Consider the following 19245-nt stretch of genomic DNA (forward strand, 5'->3'; position numbering starts at 1 on the left):
GAGAGCAGGAACTAACAGTGGTACACTTGGGATACTCAAGGAATGTTTGTTGAATCCTGATCCAAGCTTTCTCATCTTCCTACCTTTTTTCTTTGTTCTCTCACCCTGTCTATCCCTTCTCCCCTGTCCACCTATCTAAAGCCTAACCCCAAACTGTGAATAACCATTCTTTAGAACACTTTCTTTCTACCATTCTGATGGTGCTTATTACAGTATTTTGAGAACTAAATGAATATAATGTTGTTGTTGTTTTTAACAACACTTAGGACATAATAACCACTCAGTAAAACTTAACTATTGATGGAAGAAATGTTCACATATTGAGGTATGGGGAAGTCACTCTAGCTTATATGTTGATTTGGCTTGAACTTTATGCTATCTAGAACAGCCTGCCTTGTAGCCCATCAACATGCATTGTACATCTGCTCTAACCAATGAAGAAAAGAGTGCACTGTCCAGAAGTAAAAAATGTCGGTTCTGAAGACAGAGATAAAAGTCTCCCTTTCTGGGACATCAATGCTAGTACTCCTTTGATGGTAAGGCTCCTTTCCTAGGTGCCAAAGCCATACTAACTTGCTGTGTACACGCTAATCTGTTTTTTTGTTTGTTTGTTTGTTTTTAACTTTGAAGGAACGTACTCTTATCAGGTTTGATGTTCTTTCTTCTGAAAGAACATAAAATTGTGCTGAAAACCATGCTTCTCCAGAGCAGTTCCTCAGAGCTACCGGGAGGTTAACTCCTGGACTATAGTCCTCAGTTTGGCTCAAATAAAACTCTCCTCTATTCTTTTTTTCTTTTTAAATTTATTTATTTATCTTTGGCTGCATTGGGTCTTGGTTTTGGTGTGCAGGCTTCTCATTGCAGTGGCTTCTCTTGTTGCGGAGCATGGGCTCTAGGCCCTCCAGCTTCAGTAGTGGTGGTGCACAGGCTTAGTTGCTCCGTGGTATGTGTGATCTTCCCGGACCAGGGCTCGAACCCGTGTCCCTGCATTGGCAGGCAGATTCTTAAGCACTGTGCCACCAAGGAAGTCTTCTCCTCTACTCCTATTACAGATTGGTTATTGACTATTTTCTTTGACATTATCACAATCACGTTATAGTTTCTGCAGTTTTCTGAGTTCCTTCAGGGCAGAACTATGTAGTACATTTTTGTTTTCCCTTTTCAGGGTCTGGCAAAGCACAGTGGCAAAGGCTGAGCTGGGAAGAAGCACCGTGCTAAGAGCCCTGGGGTGTGGGTGGGGTCCCATAAAGCTCAGCGAGATGGGGGTCACGCACGCATGTAAAGCAAGACACGGAGAGATTGGACCAATCACACAATTTGGGCGCTGAAGGCCCCATCTCCCAAATTTTCATTCACTATTCAAGTTAGAACCAAACTCTCCAGCAACGGATGCAGGTATCCGAGGCCTATTTGGGGCGCTCCGACACATAACCTTGGGAGTCGGGCGCAGGCGGAACCTTCGTCCTCAGCTCCAAGTTTCCCACGACTCCGCTTCTATCGCTACACCACCAAATAGACGGCCTCCTTCCTCCACCCCCGATGGCCCAGTATTTTCAACGAAACGATTAACAGACACCTCAACGGCTGAAGACTGTTTCTCCAAGCAGCGTTCCCCCAGCGCGGTCTCAGGAGTCCCGCAACGTAGGGGCGGTGCCCAACGAAGGGCCACCCACGCTTCCCCCGCCCAGTGAGAAAGAGGCCGCCAGCCGTAGCTCCGGGCGCGTGCTCCGCGGCTCACGCCGCCCCGCCTCTCTCTCTCCAGGACTTCCTGACGTGCTGCTCGCAGACCCCGGCCGCGCCTCTGGAGGGACCCGGCCGGTCCCGAGCGCGCTGTTAGCCAGGGGTAGCCGGAAGAGACCGGGCACGGGGGGGAGAGCTGCAGAGGGTGGCGGAGCCCGCCACGCACGCCCAGGGAGGGCAGGGGGAGAGAGGGAGGCAGAGTTAAGCGAGGAACGCAAGGAAGTGAGCTTGGGTCCGACTTGAGCTCGGGCTTAAGACCGAGACTGGTGGGCCAGGCCCCCAAGCCGGCGTCACACCCCGTCTGAAGAAGATAGACGGTCACATGGCTTCGCCATTCCTCCCTGCGGGAGCCACTACGGGCGACAGCGGCGGAGAGCTGAGCTCGGGGGACGACTCCATGAATGTGGAATCCCTCCAGAGCCCGGAGACCGAGGCGTCCAGGAGCCTGACAGAGCTGTTTGAGAAGGCTGCCGCGCATTTCCGAGGCCTGGTTCAAGGGGCCAGCAGGGAGCAGCTCTTGTACCTGTATGCCCGGTACAAGCAGGTAAAGTCGCAGGGAAGGGGTGGATGCGGGAGAGCGACCACAGGCCTTCTCTTTCCTCCAAAAAATATATAGTAAACGTGCTTGATTAATGGCTAGGTGTAATGAAGTTTGTATGTGTGTGTGTTGTTTTTTAATCATCTGCTAAGGATTAGCATCATTCTGGACATGGAAAGGACCCATCTGCTCTTCTAGGAGTGATATTTAGCTGACCCTGAATGACAGTTTTTCTGTGTCTTCTCTGACTTGCTCAGTGGCCTTGCACTTAACGCTTTCACGAGCTTCAGAACATTTACAAAACAAGATTTATCGTTCACTCTTGCCAGAGGGTCGTTTGGAAGTAAACGTAGTAATGTTAAAAAAAAACATTGCTGAGTACAATATGATTGTAATAAAGAGGGCGATGCAATGCAAAATAAAGTATTACTACTTTTATTATTGTGATTTTTTAAAACTCTAAATATCTTAGACTTATGTTTTGACTGCATATGCTTGTGTTAGATACAGTTATAAAAATTTTAGAACTAAGAAAACACCAGATGAAATAATGCCCTTCTCTTAGGAATAAGGAAACCGGGAGAGAGTAGATAACTTGCCTAGGGTCATACAGAACTAGAACTAGATTGTAGCTCCTGACGCTAAGGCTCCAAAGATTGCCTGGAAGTATGGAAATAATAATGTCATATGAGACATCTTTAATTTATCCTCAAAGAGTAATTGGGTTAGAAAAATAATTGCTTTATCATAATCGACAAATACTTGTTCAGCATCTTTTATGGCAAAACACTTGGGTGTTATGCCTGTGGGGATGCAGAGAAGCAAAAGCTTCATGATACTTGACATCAAGAGACTTATAAAGTTACTTGAGGTGTTTAGATTTAAACATGTGAAAAATCGCTCATGAGAGTTAAATAACAGTTCAGGAAAACTCAAGCTCTTTGGAACACTGGAAGGAATGAAGTTCTGGATAACAGCCCATTTTATGCCTCTTGGTATCTGTTTCCCCCTGTATTCTTAAAAAAAAAAAAAGTGGGGTCCCTCTATTCTTAAACTGAATATACTAAGTAGGGATGAGCTTTCTTTTGAAGATTGATAAATATCAGTTAAAGTGACCTGAGAGATATAGCTGGTAGGAACAAATGGTATAAGTTATAATGTTGAATGAAAATATGCCTGAATTGGCCTCAGAATTTGTTTTCATGCAAAAGTCCTGGATATCTGTTTTCTCTTTGGTTATTTATCCTGTCCTAATAACATTAAAATGAGACTTTCAATTATTTAACAAGAATTTATTGAGCATTGCGCTTGGACCAGTAACATGGCTGACTGATGATTCTCTGGGCAGTATAAGACTAATTTTCTCCAGATTTCCTAAAAACATTGTTTTTCTTTCTATGACATATCTTTATTGATATTAGCATCATCATTATTAAATGTCTGATATTTGAGTCATCAGTGAACTATAGTCACCTGTCAGCTGGCAACCATTCTGTCTCAAGAATACTTCATCCAGATAGTCTGGAAGAGGCCTGTGTTCCGCACCCTCTTGACATTAGTGTGGTTAGAGATATTCTGTTTCTGGAAATAAAATTCCTCGTTATTGGAGAATAATTATTAGAGAATTAGAGAATAAGATTATGCTTACTTAGATATGTTAGGGCACACAGTGTTTATCAATCTCTTCTAAATATTTTGTTTTTATCAGAATTCTGTGGCAGTATTAAAAATAGCATCTTTGATAGAATAACAGAGTTGAGAGTCCAATATAATTCCTGTATGGTGGATCAGAATTTCTCATAAAATAATTACATTTCTCATAAAATCAACCTTTATCATAAAATAATAACATTTTCAATTCCAAATAGTACTCTATTTTGTCAGCAGGAAGAGGCTGAAAATAAGCTGGGATGTGCACCTTATTTTCTCAGGCAGAGCCCTAACATAACGTAATAGCTCTTTTAGTTTTGGATAAGCTTATGGCTGTACAATTATCTTTTAGTGAAGTTTCAGAAAGATCACACCAATTAACAGGGTTTTTTGGTCCTCCATGCATTAGCCTGCACTCTCCCAGCAAAAGATAACTAATTGACACCTGTGAAGCTAGAGGATAATGAAAATTTCAAGCTCCTGTTGAGGAACCTTCAGCACTAGCACAAGTGGGGATACTTAGCTTGTCCTCCTACTTTAACCTGGGTACACTTGATTCACTGGCATTTACCATTGGCAAACTTTGTTGAGATCTTGTTTCAGGTGCACTGGATATATCATACATATATCAGAGAGAACAGAGTTTAGATGATGCTCTGTTAAAGTGCTGCATTTTTATAACTGTTTCATAGCTTAGGATTCATCATCTCTGATTTGGAAACTGTTAACTCACAATGTCCTAAAATCCTGTAGTTTAATTTTCCCAGTCTTTCTGGATCCAGAACTATTCTTTGAATTTGGGAATACGAAAGCTTCTGTATCAGTGAGGATATTGGGTCAGCTGCTGAACTTTTATTTTTATCTCACATAATGGTCTGGAGGTAGGTGATGTAGGGCTGATAGGGTGCTTCTGTTTCATGTGATCATCCAGGGGCTAAGTCTTTGTCTATCTTGTAGTTCAAGCCATCCCTCAAGGCAGCATTTCTCAAACTATGGTCCCCTGATAATCCCTCAGACTTTCACAGAATATAAAGTCAAAACTATTTTCATAATAATACCAAGACACTACAGGCATACCTCAGAGATATCAAGGGTTCAGTTGTAGACTACTGCAATAAAGCAAATAGCACAATAAAGTGAGTCACGTGAATGTTTTGGTTTCCCAATGCATATAAAAGTTATGTTTATACTATACTGTAGTCCATTATGTGTGCAAAAGTGTTATGTCTAAAAAATGTATATACCTCAATTAAAAAATACTTTATTGATAAAAAATGCTAACCATCATCTGAGCCTTCAGTGACTCATAATCTTTTCGCTAGTGGAGGGTTTGTAATATCGGGAGAATTAGCAAAATGTAACCCAGGGACATGAAGTGAGCAAGTGCTATTGGAAAAATGGTGCTGATAGACTTGCTTGATACAGGGTGTCCACAAACCTTTAATTTGTGAAAAACGCAGTGTCTGCAAAGCACAATGAAGCAAAGTGCAGTAAAACGAGATATGCTTGTATTTGCTTTCTTTCTGTGCTGTCATGGCAGATAAAACTGCTGATGTGTTAGCATGAGTCAAGGCAGTGGCAGCAGACTGTACTAGAAGTTATTTTTTTTAACCACTATGTACTCTGAGTTAAAAAAAAAAAAAGGCCAGTTTCACTTTAAAATGTCTTTGATGAAGCAGTGAAAATTATTGATTTTTATTCAGTATTAACTCTTGAGTACACATCTTTTTAATATCGTGTGTGATGAAATGGGGGTATACACAAAATACTTCTCCTGCATACTGAATTATGTTGGTTGTTTTGAGGAAAAACACCTATGTAATTTTTGGTTGCAAGTTGAGCTACCCACATGAAACATGATTTTTACTTAACAGAGCAACTCACTGATTAACTATGCTTATTCAGATTTGAGCATTTGGCATACAGTTTCTTGAAAATGAGTGAAGTCAGCCTGTGACTTCAAGGAAAACAACTGACAGTATTTGTTGCCAGTGACAGCATTTGAGCCTTCAAGTGAAAATTAAGTTTGGAAAATCTGTATCTGCCACCCGATCTTGACAGCTTCATACTGAAAAACGTTTTTGATAAGATTAGTGGAGGTTTTAATGATTGTGAACTTCTGGTATTGTACGTATAATGAATTGTGACATTTGGAAGATCTGCGTAACTCAGTGAACTGTGTTTTCAAATATTTCAGGGAGTGAGGTTACAAATTATATGTGGATAAAAGATACATTGAAAGTGCAGGTCAGACCAATGGATTTTTTTTGTTGTTGTTGTTTTTATGCGGTACACGGGCCTTTCACTGTTGTGGACTCCCGTTGCAGAGCACAGGCTCCGGACGCGCAGGCTCAGTGGCCATGGTTTACGGTCCTAGCCGTTCCGCGGCATATGGGATCTTCCCAGACCCGGGCACGAATCCGTGTTCCCAGCATCGGCAGGCAGATCCTCAACCACTGTGCCACCAGGGAAGCCCAGACCAATGGATTTTAATGTAACAGTGTGAAAATTTTGTTGGTATCACTTCAGATACCACATTGCAATTAACCTTAAAGAAACTGCCACTTGTTTAGTTTTGGTGTGATATCAAAGACGAGTATCCACAATTATCTGAAAATGCTACTAAAATACTTTTCTTTTCTAACAGCATATCTGTGTGAAGTTGAATTTTCTTCATTTACTTCAACCAAAACAGCATATACTGCAATAGATTGAATGCAGAAGTAGAATACACCTGCCTTCTATTAAGGCAGACAGTAAAGAGATTTGCAAAATGTAAAACACTGTCACTTTTCTCACTAAATTTTTTTTGCTTTAAAATATATATTTTTCATAAAATTTTGTTATTTATGTTAACATGTAATGAGTTTATTATTTTTAAATGAATTAATACATATTTTAAAATTTCTTTTCATTTCTAATCTGGTAAATATTGATAGATATAACCCACATAAACAAAAGCTCTTTACCCACATAAACAAAAGCTGTTTGGGGCGCTCAGTTTCTAAGAGTGTAAAGGGATTATGAGAGCAAAAGTTTTGTGAACTGCTGCCTTAAGATTTTCTTCCCATGGCCAGAGATGGCTCACAATATGCATGTTCTAGCCAGGGCAGAGGGAAAGGGAAGAACAAGCCCCCCTTTCTTTTTAAGGAAGATATTTATATCACTTTCACATACATCCAGCCCCCTGAACCTGGGCAGAAGTTGCATGGCCACATGTAATGTTCAGCTCAATGACCATGAGTCCGGCTGAGATTTCTATTACCATAAGAGAAAGGAAGGATAGATACTGGTATCTGTTTCTGCCACTGGCTGTTGTCTGGATAAAAAAACCACAAATAGTAATAACTGCTGTTTTTTATGATGCCTAGTAGTTTATCTCATTTCATATTTCTCACACAGTAGTTCAAGTGATTTTAGAGGTGTCAGAACTGAAGCATAGATTCTATGTGGCATATAAAACAGAGTGTTGTATAGTAGAGTAATATCGACTTTGGTGACTAACGGTCCTGGAGTCAAGTGTTGACTCCTAATTCAAGATTTACTCATGTGTGAGCTTCTCTGTACTCATTTATAGAATGAATTTGTAATGGCAAGCCTAACGGGATTGTTGTGTGGCTCATTTGACATACATATGTGAAACTTTTGGTTTATGGTGATTGTTCAAGAAATCAGCTCCTGCTCTTTCATCATTTCTTCCCCCCGTCCCATCATAACAGGGCTGCCCCTTTGTAAATGTACATTTTAGTAACAGCTAGAGGGCCATGTGATTAATGGCTAAGCAAATGATAGAGATGGTGGTTGTTAGGAACTCAGAGATGGATGAGATAATTGTAGATGCAAAGGGTTCTTAGAATTTGAACCTTGAGTGAGTGGGACTGCCAGGAGATTTAGCCTTTTGAAAAGCTGAGAGAAGTGAAGTCTTTTTATGTGAAGGAAGTAACATGAGCAAAATAGAATAAAAATTCTAAATGCAGTGAGTAGATCAGTCTGGTTAGTGAGTAGACCACCAGTTTGATTTTAGCAAAATGCAAGTGTGTAAGAGTAGAAGGAGGTAGTGGGAAAGTCTTTGAGAAGTAGGTGGGGTCCAGATTGTGATATTTAGCTTTAGGGAAAATAGGTATTTTGTTGAACACATGCCTAATGTATTCATTCTATATTCAACAAACTTTTTTACTGCCTTAAGTTAGACACTATGTTATGTGCAATGAGCGACTTAAGAATGGTTTCTTAGAGGCTATATTCTAATAACAAGATGAGACTACACAAACCTTGCTAACACAAGGTAAAAGTGAAAAGTGCCATCTGAGAGGTATAGAGTAAGTGCTGTGAGGGTTCATCAGAAAGGGAGATTACTGCTGGCAGTGGGAATCGAGCTGTGTAGTGAATTCTACACTTGTGTGAATTTCACTCATGCTTATTCACAATGAAAATAATTACTGTGTAGTTTAACTACAAGTGTTTGAGGATTAAAAATAAGTATTGAGCACAAACGAGAAGATTATTGTGGAATAAATAGAAATTATATTATTGAGAAACTTTGAAATTTTTTTTGTGTGGCTTTTAGCATCTAAATTTATACTGACTAGTTTCATAATAGGGCATGTTAAAAATAGTGTGCTTTACCCTGGAATTTGAGAGAGATAAAATGCTGATAGTGTTATGAGAATCAACACAGACAGATGGTATGATGAATTCTGATAAACTGTACTTTAAAGCTTGTTTATTGCATGTTTAAAAATTCTTCTACATTACAAACGGTAATAAGGATTGCATAATCTATATTTATAATTTGTTTTATGTATATAATTTGTCTACTAATTTAGGGATGCACTGTTACCTTTTTTTTTTTTTAATGTATTACACTGTTAGATAACAGTTTTTTATGCAGTAAACCAAAGCAGCTTGTATTTAAAGTTTATTTGGTTTGCTTTTTCAAAGCATGTTATATTTTGTTATTTTATATGATGCAGAAATTTTCTAACCTATAGTTACGAATTATACATAATAGATTTAAAAATTAGAAGTTTCTCTGACATTTCTTTGAAAAATAAGTTCTTGATTTTACCCCCCTCCCGCTTGATTTAGGTCAAAGTTGGAAATTGCAATACTCCTAAACCAAGCTTCTTTGACTTTGAAGGAAAGCAAAAATGGTAAGAAATTCTTGGGATCTAATGTGGTTGTTGTAAATGGCTTAGGTGTTTAGGAATTAGAAAGTAGTGAGCAGATTAAAGAATTAGTTTTCTACTAATCTCTTTCTGCTGTAGACTGTGCTAATGATAGGCAGTTGGGAGAGAGATTAAAAGAATCCGATTTTAGGTAAATCTCCTAAAGGATTCGTATGCCATGATGTTGGTATATAAGTAGTTCACAACAGACACACATTCCTTACATATGAATTGCTTCTTAGAGAGTGACCAAAAGAGCTGTTGGTTGGAATTTTCCTTCCCTGTCATACAGCCCCTAATGGGTCACCACTTCTCTCCTCTGGAGGGATCTTTGGAAGAAGGCCAGGAGGATGGGAAGGTAGAAGAGCAGGGTAAATCCACATTTTTTTACTCTTCTCCCCTTCCCAATTTTATCTGCTCATTTCTAGTGCCCTTCTGTTCCTTACCCACCCTGCACCATGGTGAAGAAGTGTGTATAATACCCTGTTGGGCAGAAGGGAGAAAAAATAGATACTGAGTCTACTTTCCTGAATACATAAAAAGATTATGCCCTCCTACATTTTTTTACTTATAATTCAGAGATTACCTCTTATCATTTGAGGCCTTATTTCCTTTTACCTTGTCTAAGTGAAAAGAGAGAAATTGCGTACAATAGGGAACCTTAGTTATAGAAGGAAGGACTTTGGAGCATCAGCCCTGGAATTAAAAGTAGAGGGAGTAGGGTTTAAAAAGAAAAGATGAAATATGGTTATAGAGAGAAGAAGCATATTTCACAGTGTGGTCCCCTGGACAAGTCGCCTGTCTAGGAAATGTTTGTTACTCAGCTGTGAGGAGATGTAGAGCTTGAACCCAAATGCAAATAATAATGTCATTAAGCACAACTGTTTAGTTCAGCTGACTTTTTTTTGTGTGTAAGACATTCTCAGTGAAGGAAGCAGTGCTTTGATTTTCATTCTGGCACAGGTTTTCTTTGCTGATGATAACAAAAAGTTCTCTGCCTGGCATTTTATTACTGTTGTAGAGAATACCTGATGTAAATTTTATTGTGAGTTTTTTGTTTTAGTTTAAGAATTATAATTCACCATTATTTTTTTCCCCAAGTTTGCCTATTATCTCACTGTTTTTAGTAATTTTTAAAAGTTTAGACTTTACAACGACTATAATAATAATTCAGTCAAGAATCATCAATGGATGTTAAAATTATTAGATGAAAAACTACTCAGGAACAATATTCACACAATCTGATCCACAGATTACTTATTAATTACAAAGAGGAAACCTGGAGATACTGCTTTTACTAAGTCCTGACTCCTATCATGATGGGACAAACTGCTGTCATGTGATGAATTGTAAACGACATGTCACCTATCGGTTGCTCTTGCCAAATATTTAACCTGATTCTAATCATGATTAATCATTTTTGGCAAGAACACTCTGTAGGTGAGGAAACAATCAGACAAATGCAAATTGAAAGGTATTTTATAAAGCAGCTGGTTCAGACTTAAAAAATAGCAATATCGTGGAAGACAAAAAAGGCTAAAGATACATGAAACTCAGTGCTGTGTGTAAATCTGGATTGGCTCCTCATCTGGGAGAAGAAAGCTATAATGAACCTTTTGGGGAAGTCAGGGAAATCTGAATATGGTCTATATACATTTATTTAATAGTACTGATATTAAGTTTCTTCACTTTGAAGAATATATATTTGGCTGATATATTTGGGGTAAAGTGTTATGATGTATACAAGTAACTTTCAAGAGATTCAGCAAAAATAAATTTAGGAAACCTCAGAAAGATGTTCTGTTCATCATAGGAGCAGGCATAGGTAGTGAGAAAACTGTGGGACTGAGTTCTGTTTTACAGTAGATCAGTGGCTGTACTTCCCAGTTGGAGGTAGAAGGAATTGGCAGGGAAAAGCCAAGAAGGAGGCCTGTCCTAGCAGCTGGCAAAAAAGAAGAAAAGGAAAATGGAGAAGGGAGTTCAGGACTAAAATATTGCTCTTGGTATTAAACTGCAGGAAGTCCCTACCTTCTTACTCACTGTATTCTTATCTCGGTCTTCACCTCCCCTCGCTTTTTTTCTTTTTTGAATTTTATTTATTTATTTTTTTATGCCACAGGTTCTTATTAGTTATCCATTTTATACATATTAGTGTATATATGTAAATCCCAATCTCCCAATTCATCACACCACCACCACCCCTCCCCCGCCACTTTCCCCCCTTGGTGTCCATAAGTTTGTTCTCTACACCTGTGTCTCAATTTCTGCCCTGCAGACTGGTTCATCTGTACCATTTTTCTAGGTTCTGCATATATGCGTTAATATATGATAATTTGTTTTTCTTTCTGACTTATTTCACTCTGTATGACAGTCTCTAGATCCATCAACGTCTCTACAAATGACCCAATTTCATTCCTTTTTATGGCTGAGTAATATTCCATTGTATATATGTACCACATCTTCTTTATCCATTCGTCTGTCGATGGGCATTTAGGTTGCTTCCATGTCCTGGCTATTGTAAATAGTGCTGCAATGAACATTGGGGTGCATGTGTCTTTTAGAATTATGGTTTTCTCTGGGTATATGCTTAGTAGTGGGATTACTGGGTCTTATGGTAATTCTATTTTTAGTTTTTTAAGGAACCTCCATACTGTTCTCCATAGTGGCTGTATCAATTTACATTCCCACCAACAGTGCAAGAGGGTTCCCTTTTCTCCACACCTTCTCCAACATTTGTTGTTTGTAGATTTTCTGATGATGCCCATTCTAACTGGTGTGAGGTGATACCTCATTGTAGTTTTGATTTACATTTCTCTAATAATTAGTGATGTTGAGCAGCTTTCCATGTGCTTCTGGGCCATCTGTATGTCTTTGGAGAAATGTCTGTTTAGGTCTTCTGCCCATTTTTGGATTGGGTTGTTTGTTTCTTTAATATTGAGCTGCATGAGCTATTTATATATTTTGGAGATTAATCCTTTGTCTGTTGATTCATTTGCAAATATTTTCTCCCATTCTGAAGGTTCTCTTTTCGTCTTGTTTGTAGTTCCCTTGGCTGTGCGAAAGCTTTTAAGTTTCATTAGGTCCCATTTGTTTATTTTTGTTTTTATTTCCATTACTCTAGGAGGTGGATCAGAAAAGATATTGCTGTGATTTATGTCAAAGAGTCTTCTTCCTGTGTTTTCCTCTAAGAGTGTTATAATGTCTGGTCTTACATTTAGGTCTCTAATCCATTTTGAGTTTATTTTTGTGTATGATGTTAGAGAGTGTTCTAATTTCATTCTTTTACATGTAGCTGTCCAGTTTTCCCAGCACCACTTATTGAAGAGACTGTCTTTTCTCCATTGTATATCCTTGCCTCCTTTGTCATAGATTAGTTGACCATAGGTGTGTGGGTTTATCTCTGGGCTTTCTATCCTGTTCCATTGATCTATGTTTCTTTTTTTGTGCCAGTACCATATTGTCTTGATTAGTGTAGCTTTGTAGTATAGTCTGAAGTCAGAGAATCTGATTCCTCCAGCTCTGTTTTTTTTTCCCTGAAGACCGCTTTGGCTGTTCGGGGTCTTTTGTGTCTCCATACAAATTTTAAGATATTTTGTTCTAGTTCTGTGAAAAATGCCATTGGTAATTTGATAGGGATTGCTTTGAATCTGTAGATTGCTTTGGGTCATATAGTCATTTTCACAATATTGATTCTTCCAATCCAAGAACATGGTAAATCTCTCCATCTGTTGGTATCATCTTTAATTTCTTTCATCAGTGTCTTATAGTTTTCTGCCTACAGGTCTTTTGTCTCCCTAGGTAGGTTTATTCCTAGGTATTTTATTCTTTTTGTTGCAATGGTAAATGGGAGTGTTTCCTTAATTTCTCTTTCAGAATTTTCATCATTAGTATATAGGAATGCAAGAGATATCTGTGCATTAATTTTGTATCCTGCAACTTTACCAAATTCATTGATTAGCTCTAGTAGTTTTCTGGTGGCATCTTTAGGATTCTCTATGTGTAGTATCATGTCATCTGCAAACAGTGACAGTTTTACCTCTTCTTTTCCAGTTCGTATTCCTTTTATTTCTTTTTCTTCTCTGATTGCCGTGGCTAGGACTTCCAAAACTTTGTTGAATAAGCATGGTGAGAGTGGACATCCTTGTCTTGTTCCTGATCTTAGGGGAAATACTTTCAGTTTTTCACCTTTGAGAATGATGTTTGATATGGTCTTTATTATTTTGAGGTAGGTTCCCTCTCTGCCCACTTTCTGGATAGTTTTTATCATAAATGGGTGTTGAATTTTGTCAGAAGCTTTCTCTGCATCTATTGAGATGATCATATGGTTTTTCTTCTTCAGTTTGTTAATATGGTGTATCTCATTGATTGCGTACATTGAAGAATCCTTGTATTCCTGGGATAAATCCCACTTGATCATGGTGTATGATCCTTTTCATGTGTTGTTAGATTCTGTTTGCTAGTATTTTGTTTAAGATATGTGCATCTATATTCATCAGTGATATTGGTCTGTAATTTCCTTTTTTTGTAGTATGTTTGTCCGGTTTTGGTAGCAGGGTGATGGTGGCCTCATAGAATGAGTTTGGGAGTTTTCCTTCCTCTGCAGTTTTTTGGAAGAGTTTGAGAAGGATAGATGTTAGCTCTTCTCTAAATGTTTGATAGAATTCACTTGTGAAGCCATCTGGTCCTGGGCTTTTGTTTGTTGGAAGATTTTTAATCACAGTTTCAATTTCATTACTTGTGATTGGTCTGTTCATATTTTCTATGTCTTCCTGGTTCAGTCTTGGAAGGTTATTCTTTTCTAAGAATTTGTCCATTTCTTCCAGGTTGTCCGTTTTATTGGCATAGAGTTGCTTGTAGTAGTCTCAGGATGCTTTGCATTTCTGCAGTGTCTGTTGTAACTTCTCCTTTTTGATTTCTAATTTGATTGATTTGAGTCCTCTCCTGCTTTTTCTTGGTGAGTCTGGCTAATGGTTTATCAATTTTGTTTCTCTTCTCAAAGAACCAGCTTTTAGTTTTATTGATCTTTGCTATTGTTTTCTTTGTTTCTGTTTAATTTATTTCTGCTCTGATTGTTATGATTTCTTTCCTTCTACTAACTTTGGGTTTTGTTTGTTCTTCTTTTTCTAGTTGTTTTAAGTGTAGAGTTAGATTGTTTATTTGAGATGTTTGGTGTTTCTTGAGGTAGGAGTGTATTGCTATAAACTTCCCTCTTAGAACTGCTTTTGCTGCATCCCATAGGTTTTGGATCGTCGTGTTTTCATTGTCATTTGTCTTTAGGTAGTGGTTTATTTCCTCTTTGATTTCTTCATTGATCTCTTGGTTATTTAGTAACGTATTGTTTAGCCTCCATGTGTTTTGTGTTTTTTACGTTTTTTTTTCCCTGTAATTGATTTCTAATCTCATAGTGTTGTGGTCAGAAAAGACGCTTGATATGATTTCAGTTTTCCTAAATTACTGAGGCTTGATATGTGACTCAAGATGTGATCTATCCTGGAGAATGTTCCTTGTGCACTTGAGAAGAAAGTGTAATCTGTTGTTTTGGGATGGAATGTCCTATAAATATCAATTAAATCTTTCTGGTCTATTGTGTCATTTAAAGCTTGTGTTTCCTTATTAATTCTCTGGATGATCTGTTCATTGGCATAAGTGAGGTGTTAAAGTCCCCCACTGTTATTGTGTTACTGTCTATTTCCTCTTTTATAGCTGTTAGCCGTTGCCTTGTGTATTGAGGTGCTCCTATGTTGGGTGCATATATATTTATAATTGTTATATCTTCTTCTTGGATTGATCCCTTGATCATTATGTAGTGTCCTTCCTTGTCTCTTGTAACATTTTTTATTTTAAAGTCTATTTTATCTCATATGAGAACTGCTACTCCAGCTTTCTTTTAATTTTCATTTGCGTGGAATATCTTTTTCCATCCTCTTACTTTCAGTCTGTATGTGTTCCTAGGTCTGAATTGGGTCTCTTGTAGACAGCATATATACAGGTCTTGTTTTTGTATCCATTCAGCCAGTCTTTGTCTTTTGGTTGGAACATTTAATCCATTTACATTTAAGGTAGTTATCGATATGTATGTTCCTGTTACCATTTTCTTAATTGTTTTGGGTTTGTTTTTGTAGGCCCTTTTCTTCTCTTGTGTTTCCCAATTAGAGAAGTTCCTTTAGCATTTGTTGTAGAGCTGGTTTGGTGGTGCTGAATTCTCTTAGCTTTTGCTTGTCTGTAAAGCTTTTGATTTCTCTATCAAATCTGAATGAAATCCTTGCTGGGTCGAGTAATCTTGCTTGTAGGTTCTTCCCTTACATCACTTTAAATATGTCATGCCACCCCCTTCTGGCTTATAGAGTTTCTGCTGAGAAATCAGCTGTTAACCTTATGGGAGTTCCCTTGTATGTTATTTGTCATTTTTCCCTTGCTGCTTTCAATAGTTTTTCCTTGTCTTTAATTTTTGCCAGTTTGATTACTATGTGTCTCAGCGTGTTTCTCCTTGGGTTTATCCTGTATGGGACTCTCTGTGCTTCCTGGACTTGGGTGGCTATTTCCTTTCCCATGTTAGGGAAGTTTTTGACTATAATCTCTTCAAATATTTTCTCGGGTCCTTTCACTCTCTCTTCTCCTTCTGGGATCCCTATAATGCAAATGTTGTTGTGTTTAATGTTGTCCCAGAGGTCTCTTAGGCTGTCTTCATTTCTTTTCATTGTTTTTTTTTCTTCCAGGTCACTTATCCGTTCTCCTGCCTCAGTTATTCTGCTATTGATTCCTTCTATTGTATTTTTCATTTCAGTTATTGTATTGTTCCTCTCTGTTTGTTTGTTCTTTAATTCTTCTAGGTCTTTGTTAAACATTTCTTGCATCTTCTTGATCTTTGCCTCCATTGTTTTTCCGAGGTCCTGGATCATCTTCACTATCATTATTCTGAATTCTTTTTCTGGAAGGTCGCCTATCTCCACTTCATTTAGTTGTTTTTCTGGGGTTTTATCTTGTTCCTTCATCTGGTACATAGCTCTCTGCCTTTTCATCTTGTCTGTCTTTCTGTGAAGGTGGTTTTTGTTCAACAGGCTGCAGGATTGTAGTTCTTGCTTCTGCTGTCTGCCCTCTGGTGGATGAGGCTATCTAAGAGGCTTGATGGCAGGGACTGGTGCTGGATAGAGCTGGTTGTTGCTCTGGTGGGCGGAGCTCAGTAAAACTTTAATCTGTTTGTCTGCTGATGGGTGGGGCTGAATTCCCTCCCTGTTGGTTGTTTGGCCTGAGGTGAGCCAACACTGGAGCCTACCCGGGCTCTTTGGTGGGGCTAATGTCAGACTCTGGGAGGGCTCACATCAAGGAGTACTTCCCAGAATTTCTGCTGCCAGTGTCCTTGTCTCCCGGTGAGCTGCAGCCACCCCCTGTCTGTACAGGAGACCTTCCAACACTAGCAGGTAGGTCTGGTTCAGTCTCCTACGGCATCACTGCTCCTTCCCCTGGGTCCCTGTGCACACTCTACTTTGTGTGTGCCCTCCAAGAGTGGAGTCTCTGTTTCCCCCAGTCCTGTGTAAGTCCTGCAATCAACTCCCGCTAGCCTTCAAAGTCTGATTCTCTGGGAATTCCTCCTCCCGTTGACATACCCCCAGGTTGGGAAGCCTGACGTGGGGCTCGGAACCTTCACTCCAGTGGGTGGACTTCTGTGGTATAATTGTTCTCCAGTTTGTGAGTCACCCACCCAGCACTTACAGGATTTGATTGTATTGTGATTGCGCCCTTCCTACCGTCTCATTGTGGCTTCTCCTTTGTCTTTGGATGTGGGGTGTCTTTTTTGGTGAGTTCCAGTGTCTTCCTGTTGACGATTGTTCAGCAGTTGGTTGTGATTCTGGTGCTCTGTCAAGAGGGAGTGAGAGCACATGCTTCTACTCTGCCATCTTGAACCAAAAAACCCTCCCCTCGCTTTTGATGTCCCTTCCCAAAGTCTCAGGGTCCACTACTAGCAGCTTAGAGATGAGATAACAGCAGAAGGGGAGGTATATTTCTCACATCTTAAAATAAGAAGTTTGAAGCATTTCCCACAGAATATTGTTTTGTGTGACAAATGGTTAACATATTACTGAGATGCCACAAACACAGTTAATTCGTAAGATGGGAACTACTCCTATTGTTTGTAGACCATACATTCTCAACAGGGGTTTGAAATTTGGGTTTGGGGGAGTTTTAAAATCTTAGATAGTACAATAGTGCATTGTCTTCCAAAGTTCAACAGATGTGCAATGTATGTGTAATTTTAAAGTTTCATGGGGGAGGATGATTAGGAAAAAAAACATCTAAAAGGGCTCCTTAGGTGGGGTAATAAGGTCTGTATTGCTGTGGACCAATGAAATGCTAAAAGAGAAGGCTATTCATATATGGCTTATATCTGTATCTCCTGACCCTTACAACGTGTGTGCCTTTTTAAAATAATGTAAAGAAGAAATATACTGTTTGTGTTCCTTACATAGTTAATGCTAGGTCATTTTGAATATTCTCTACTTTAGGGAAGCATGGAAAGCACTTGGTGATTCAAGCCGCAGCCGAGCAATGCAGGAGTATATTGCTGTAGTTAAAAAATTAGATCCAAGTTGGAATCCTCAGGTAAGACCTAATGATTGTAAATAATATTTTCCAATAACATATTATCTTTCTCTCAAATAAATGTTTAAAACTAAGCTTTAGGCTTAAATAACATCCTTAAAGTTTTATTTTCTCAAGTCAAAAGATTATAAAGTTATTGCAGTATTTATCTAAAAATACTATTGCTTGTATGTTAACGTAATCAGCTACTGATACTGAGAACTTCTCTGAATTGTAGAGCATTTTTAAAAGCATAATTGTAATATCAATCGTGTAAAAACTCAATTCATTTCAGAATTTGAAAGAGTTTGACTTGAGATCATATTATTATCTTGAGAAATGGAAGGTTTTTTTTTTAATGAGCACTTTCTATGAAAGTACAAACTGCTTGTTGATAGGGATAAAATATGAATGACATGCTTTCTGCCATTATGTAAAGTACCTTATAGAATATAAAACATATCAAAAATAGAGTAACAGTATAAAACAATAATAATGCAAATGCTAGGGTATCCAGTGGAAGAACAGATTACTTTGGAATTTGGGGGCAGTTATTACATTGTTACATATTTATTACCAGTATGAAGGAATTTTATTCCACCAGTAGTGGAATCTTAAAATGTCAGAGTTGTAAGGAATCTTAAAGATTTATATGTTATGACGTATAAAAGTATATCTTAATTATGAGTACAAAGGGCGAGAAATAACCAAGTATCTAATGATACGACTGCCTTTCGGAAATCATTGAAACATTTCCTGATGTTTTTGATGTGCATGAGTATTCATTCTCAGAAACATTCCTTCTTATTAATATCTTTTATAAAATGTCAAGTTTGAATACAGATATATACCATAAAGGTCCTAAGGACTTAAACTCTGAAATTCAGTGGTAAAAACAGGTGCATCTCTGAGCTGAACTCAGCCTGACACAAATGGCATGATATTTATTTATTTATTTATTTATTAACACCTTTATTGGAGTATAAATGCTTTACAATGATGTGTTAGTTTCTGCTGTATAACAAAGTGAATCAGCTATACATATACATACATCCCCATGTCCCCTCCCTCTTGTGTCCCCCTCCCACCTTCCCTATCCCACCCCTCTAGGTGGTCACAAAGCACTGAGCTGATCTCCCTGTGGCACGATATTTAAAAAAAACAAAAACAAGACTTGAAATTGCATGCCTTTAAGTGAGTCCTTACTCTTCAGGTCCAGCCGCTGCGGTCTCAGTTCTTCCCTATTGACTTATACTTGACTGTTTCTGATGCCTGGCTTATGTAGGTATTTGAGTTGATAACTTCTGATAAATGACAGAATTTATGATTTCTTACCTTCAATACTTTAATTACTAAGTAAAAGTCCATTAAGTATGACTCTTACAAATGCACAGTCCATGTAGTTAGGTAGTTCTTCCTTAGGGAAACCCAAACAGGCATTAAGGATGTTTTAAAAAATATCTAAATCTTATCTATTGAACTTATAAAACTTGAGTAAACTAAGCAGAACCAAAGATACTTCCTTTTTTTTCTTTTTTTTTTCAACATCTTCATTGGACAAAGATACTTGCA

At 38.3% G+C, this 19245-nt stretch overlaps 1 protein-coding gene across 6 annotated transcripts in view; it reads left to right on the plus strand.

Annotated features, from left to right (window-relative positions):
- Positions 1-1280: 1280 nt before the first annotated feature.
- Positions 1281-19245, plus strand: part of ACBD6 (acyl-CoA binding domain containing 6) — a 247840-nt gene continuing 229875 nt past the window's right edge. The window contains exons 1-3 of one of the 6 annotated variants that reach the window (XM_059056566.2): positions 1281-2284; positions 9017-9081; positions 17598-17694. In XM_059056566.2, the coding sequence (XP_058912549.1) occupies positions 2063-2284; positions 9017-9081; positions 17598-17694 (384 nt within the window). In that variant the 5' untranslated portion in view covers positions 1281-2062. The remainder of the gene's footprint in view (positions 2285-9016; positions 9082-17597; positions 17695-19245) is intronic. The other 5 variants (XM_067030839.1, XM_067030831.1, XM_067030828.1 and 2 more) reach the window with 5 other exon arrangements.

This window comes from Kogia breviceps, chromosome 1, assembly GCF_026419965.1.
Source record: "Kogia breviceps isolate mKogBre1 chromosome 1, mKogBre1 haplotype 1, whole genome shotgun sequence".
In the NCBI taxonomy this organism is placed as follows: Eukaryota; Metazoa; Chordata; class Mammalia; order Artiodactyla; family Physeteridae; genus Kogia; species Kogia breviceps.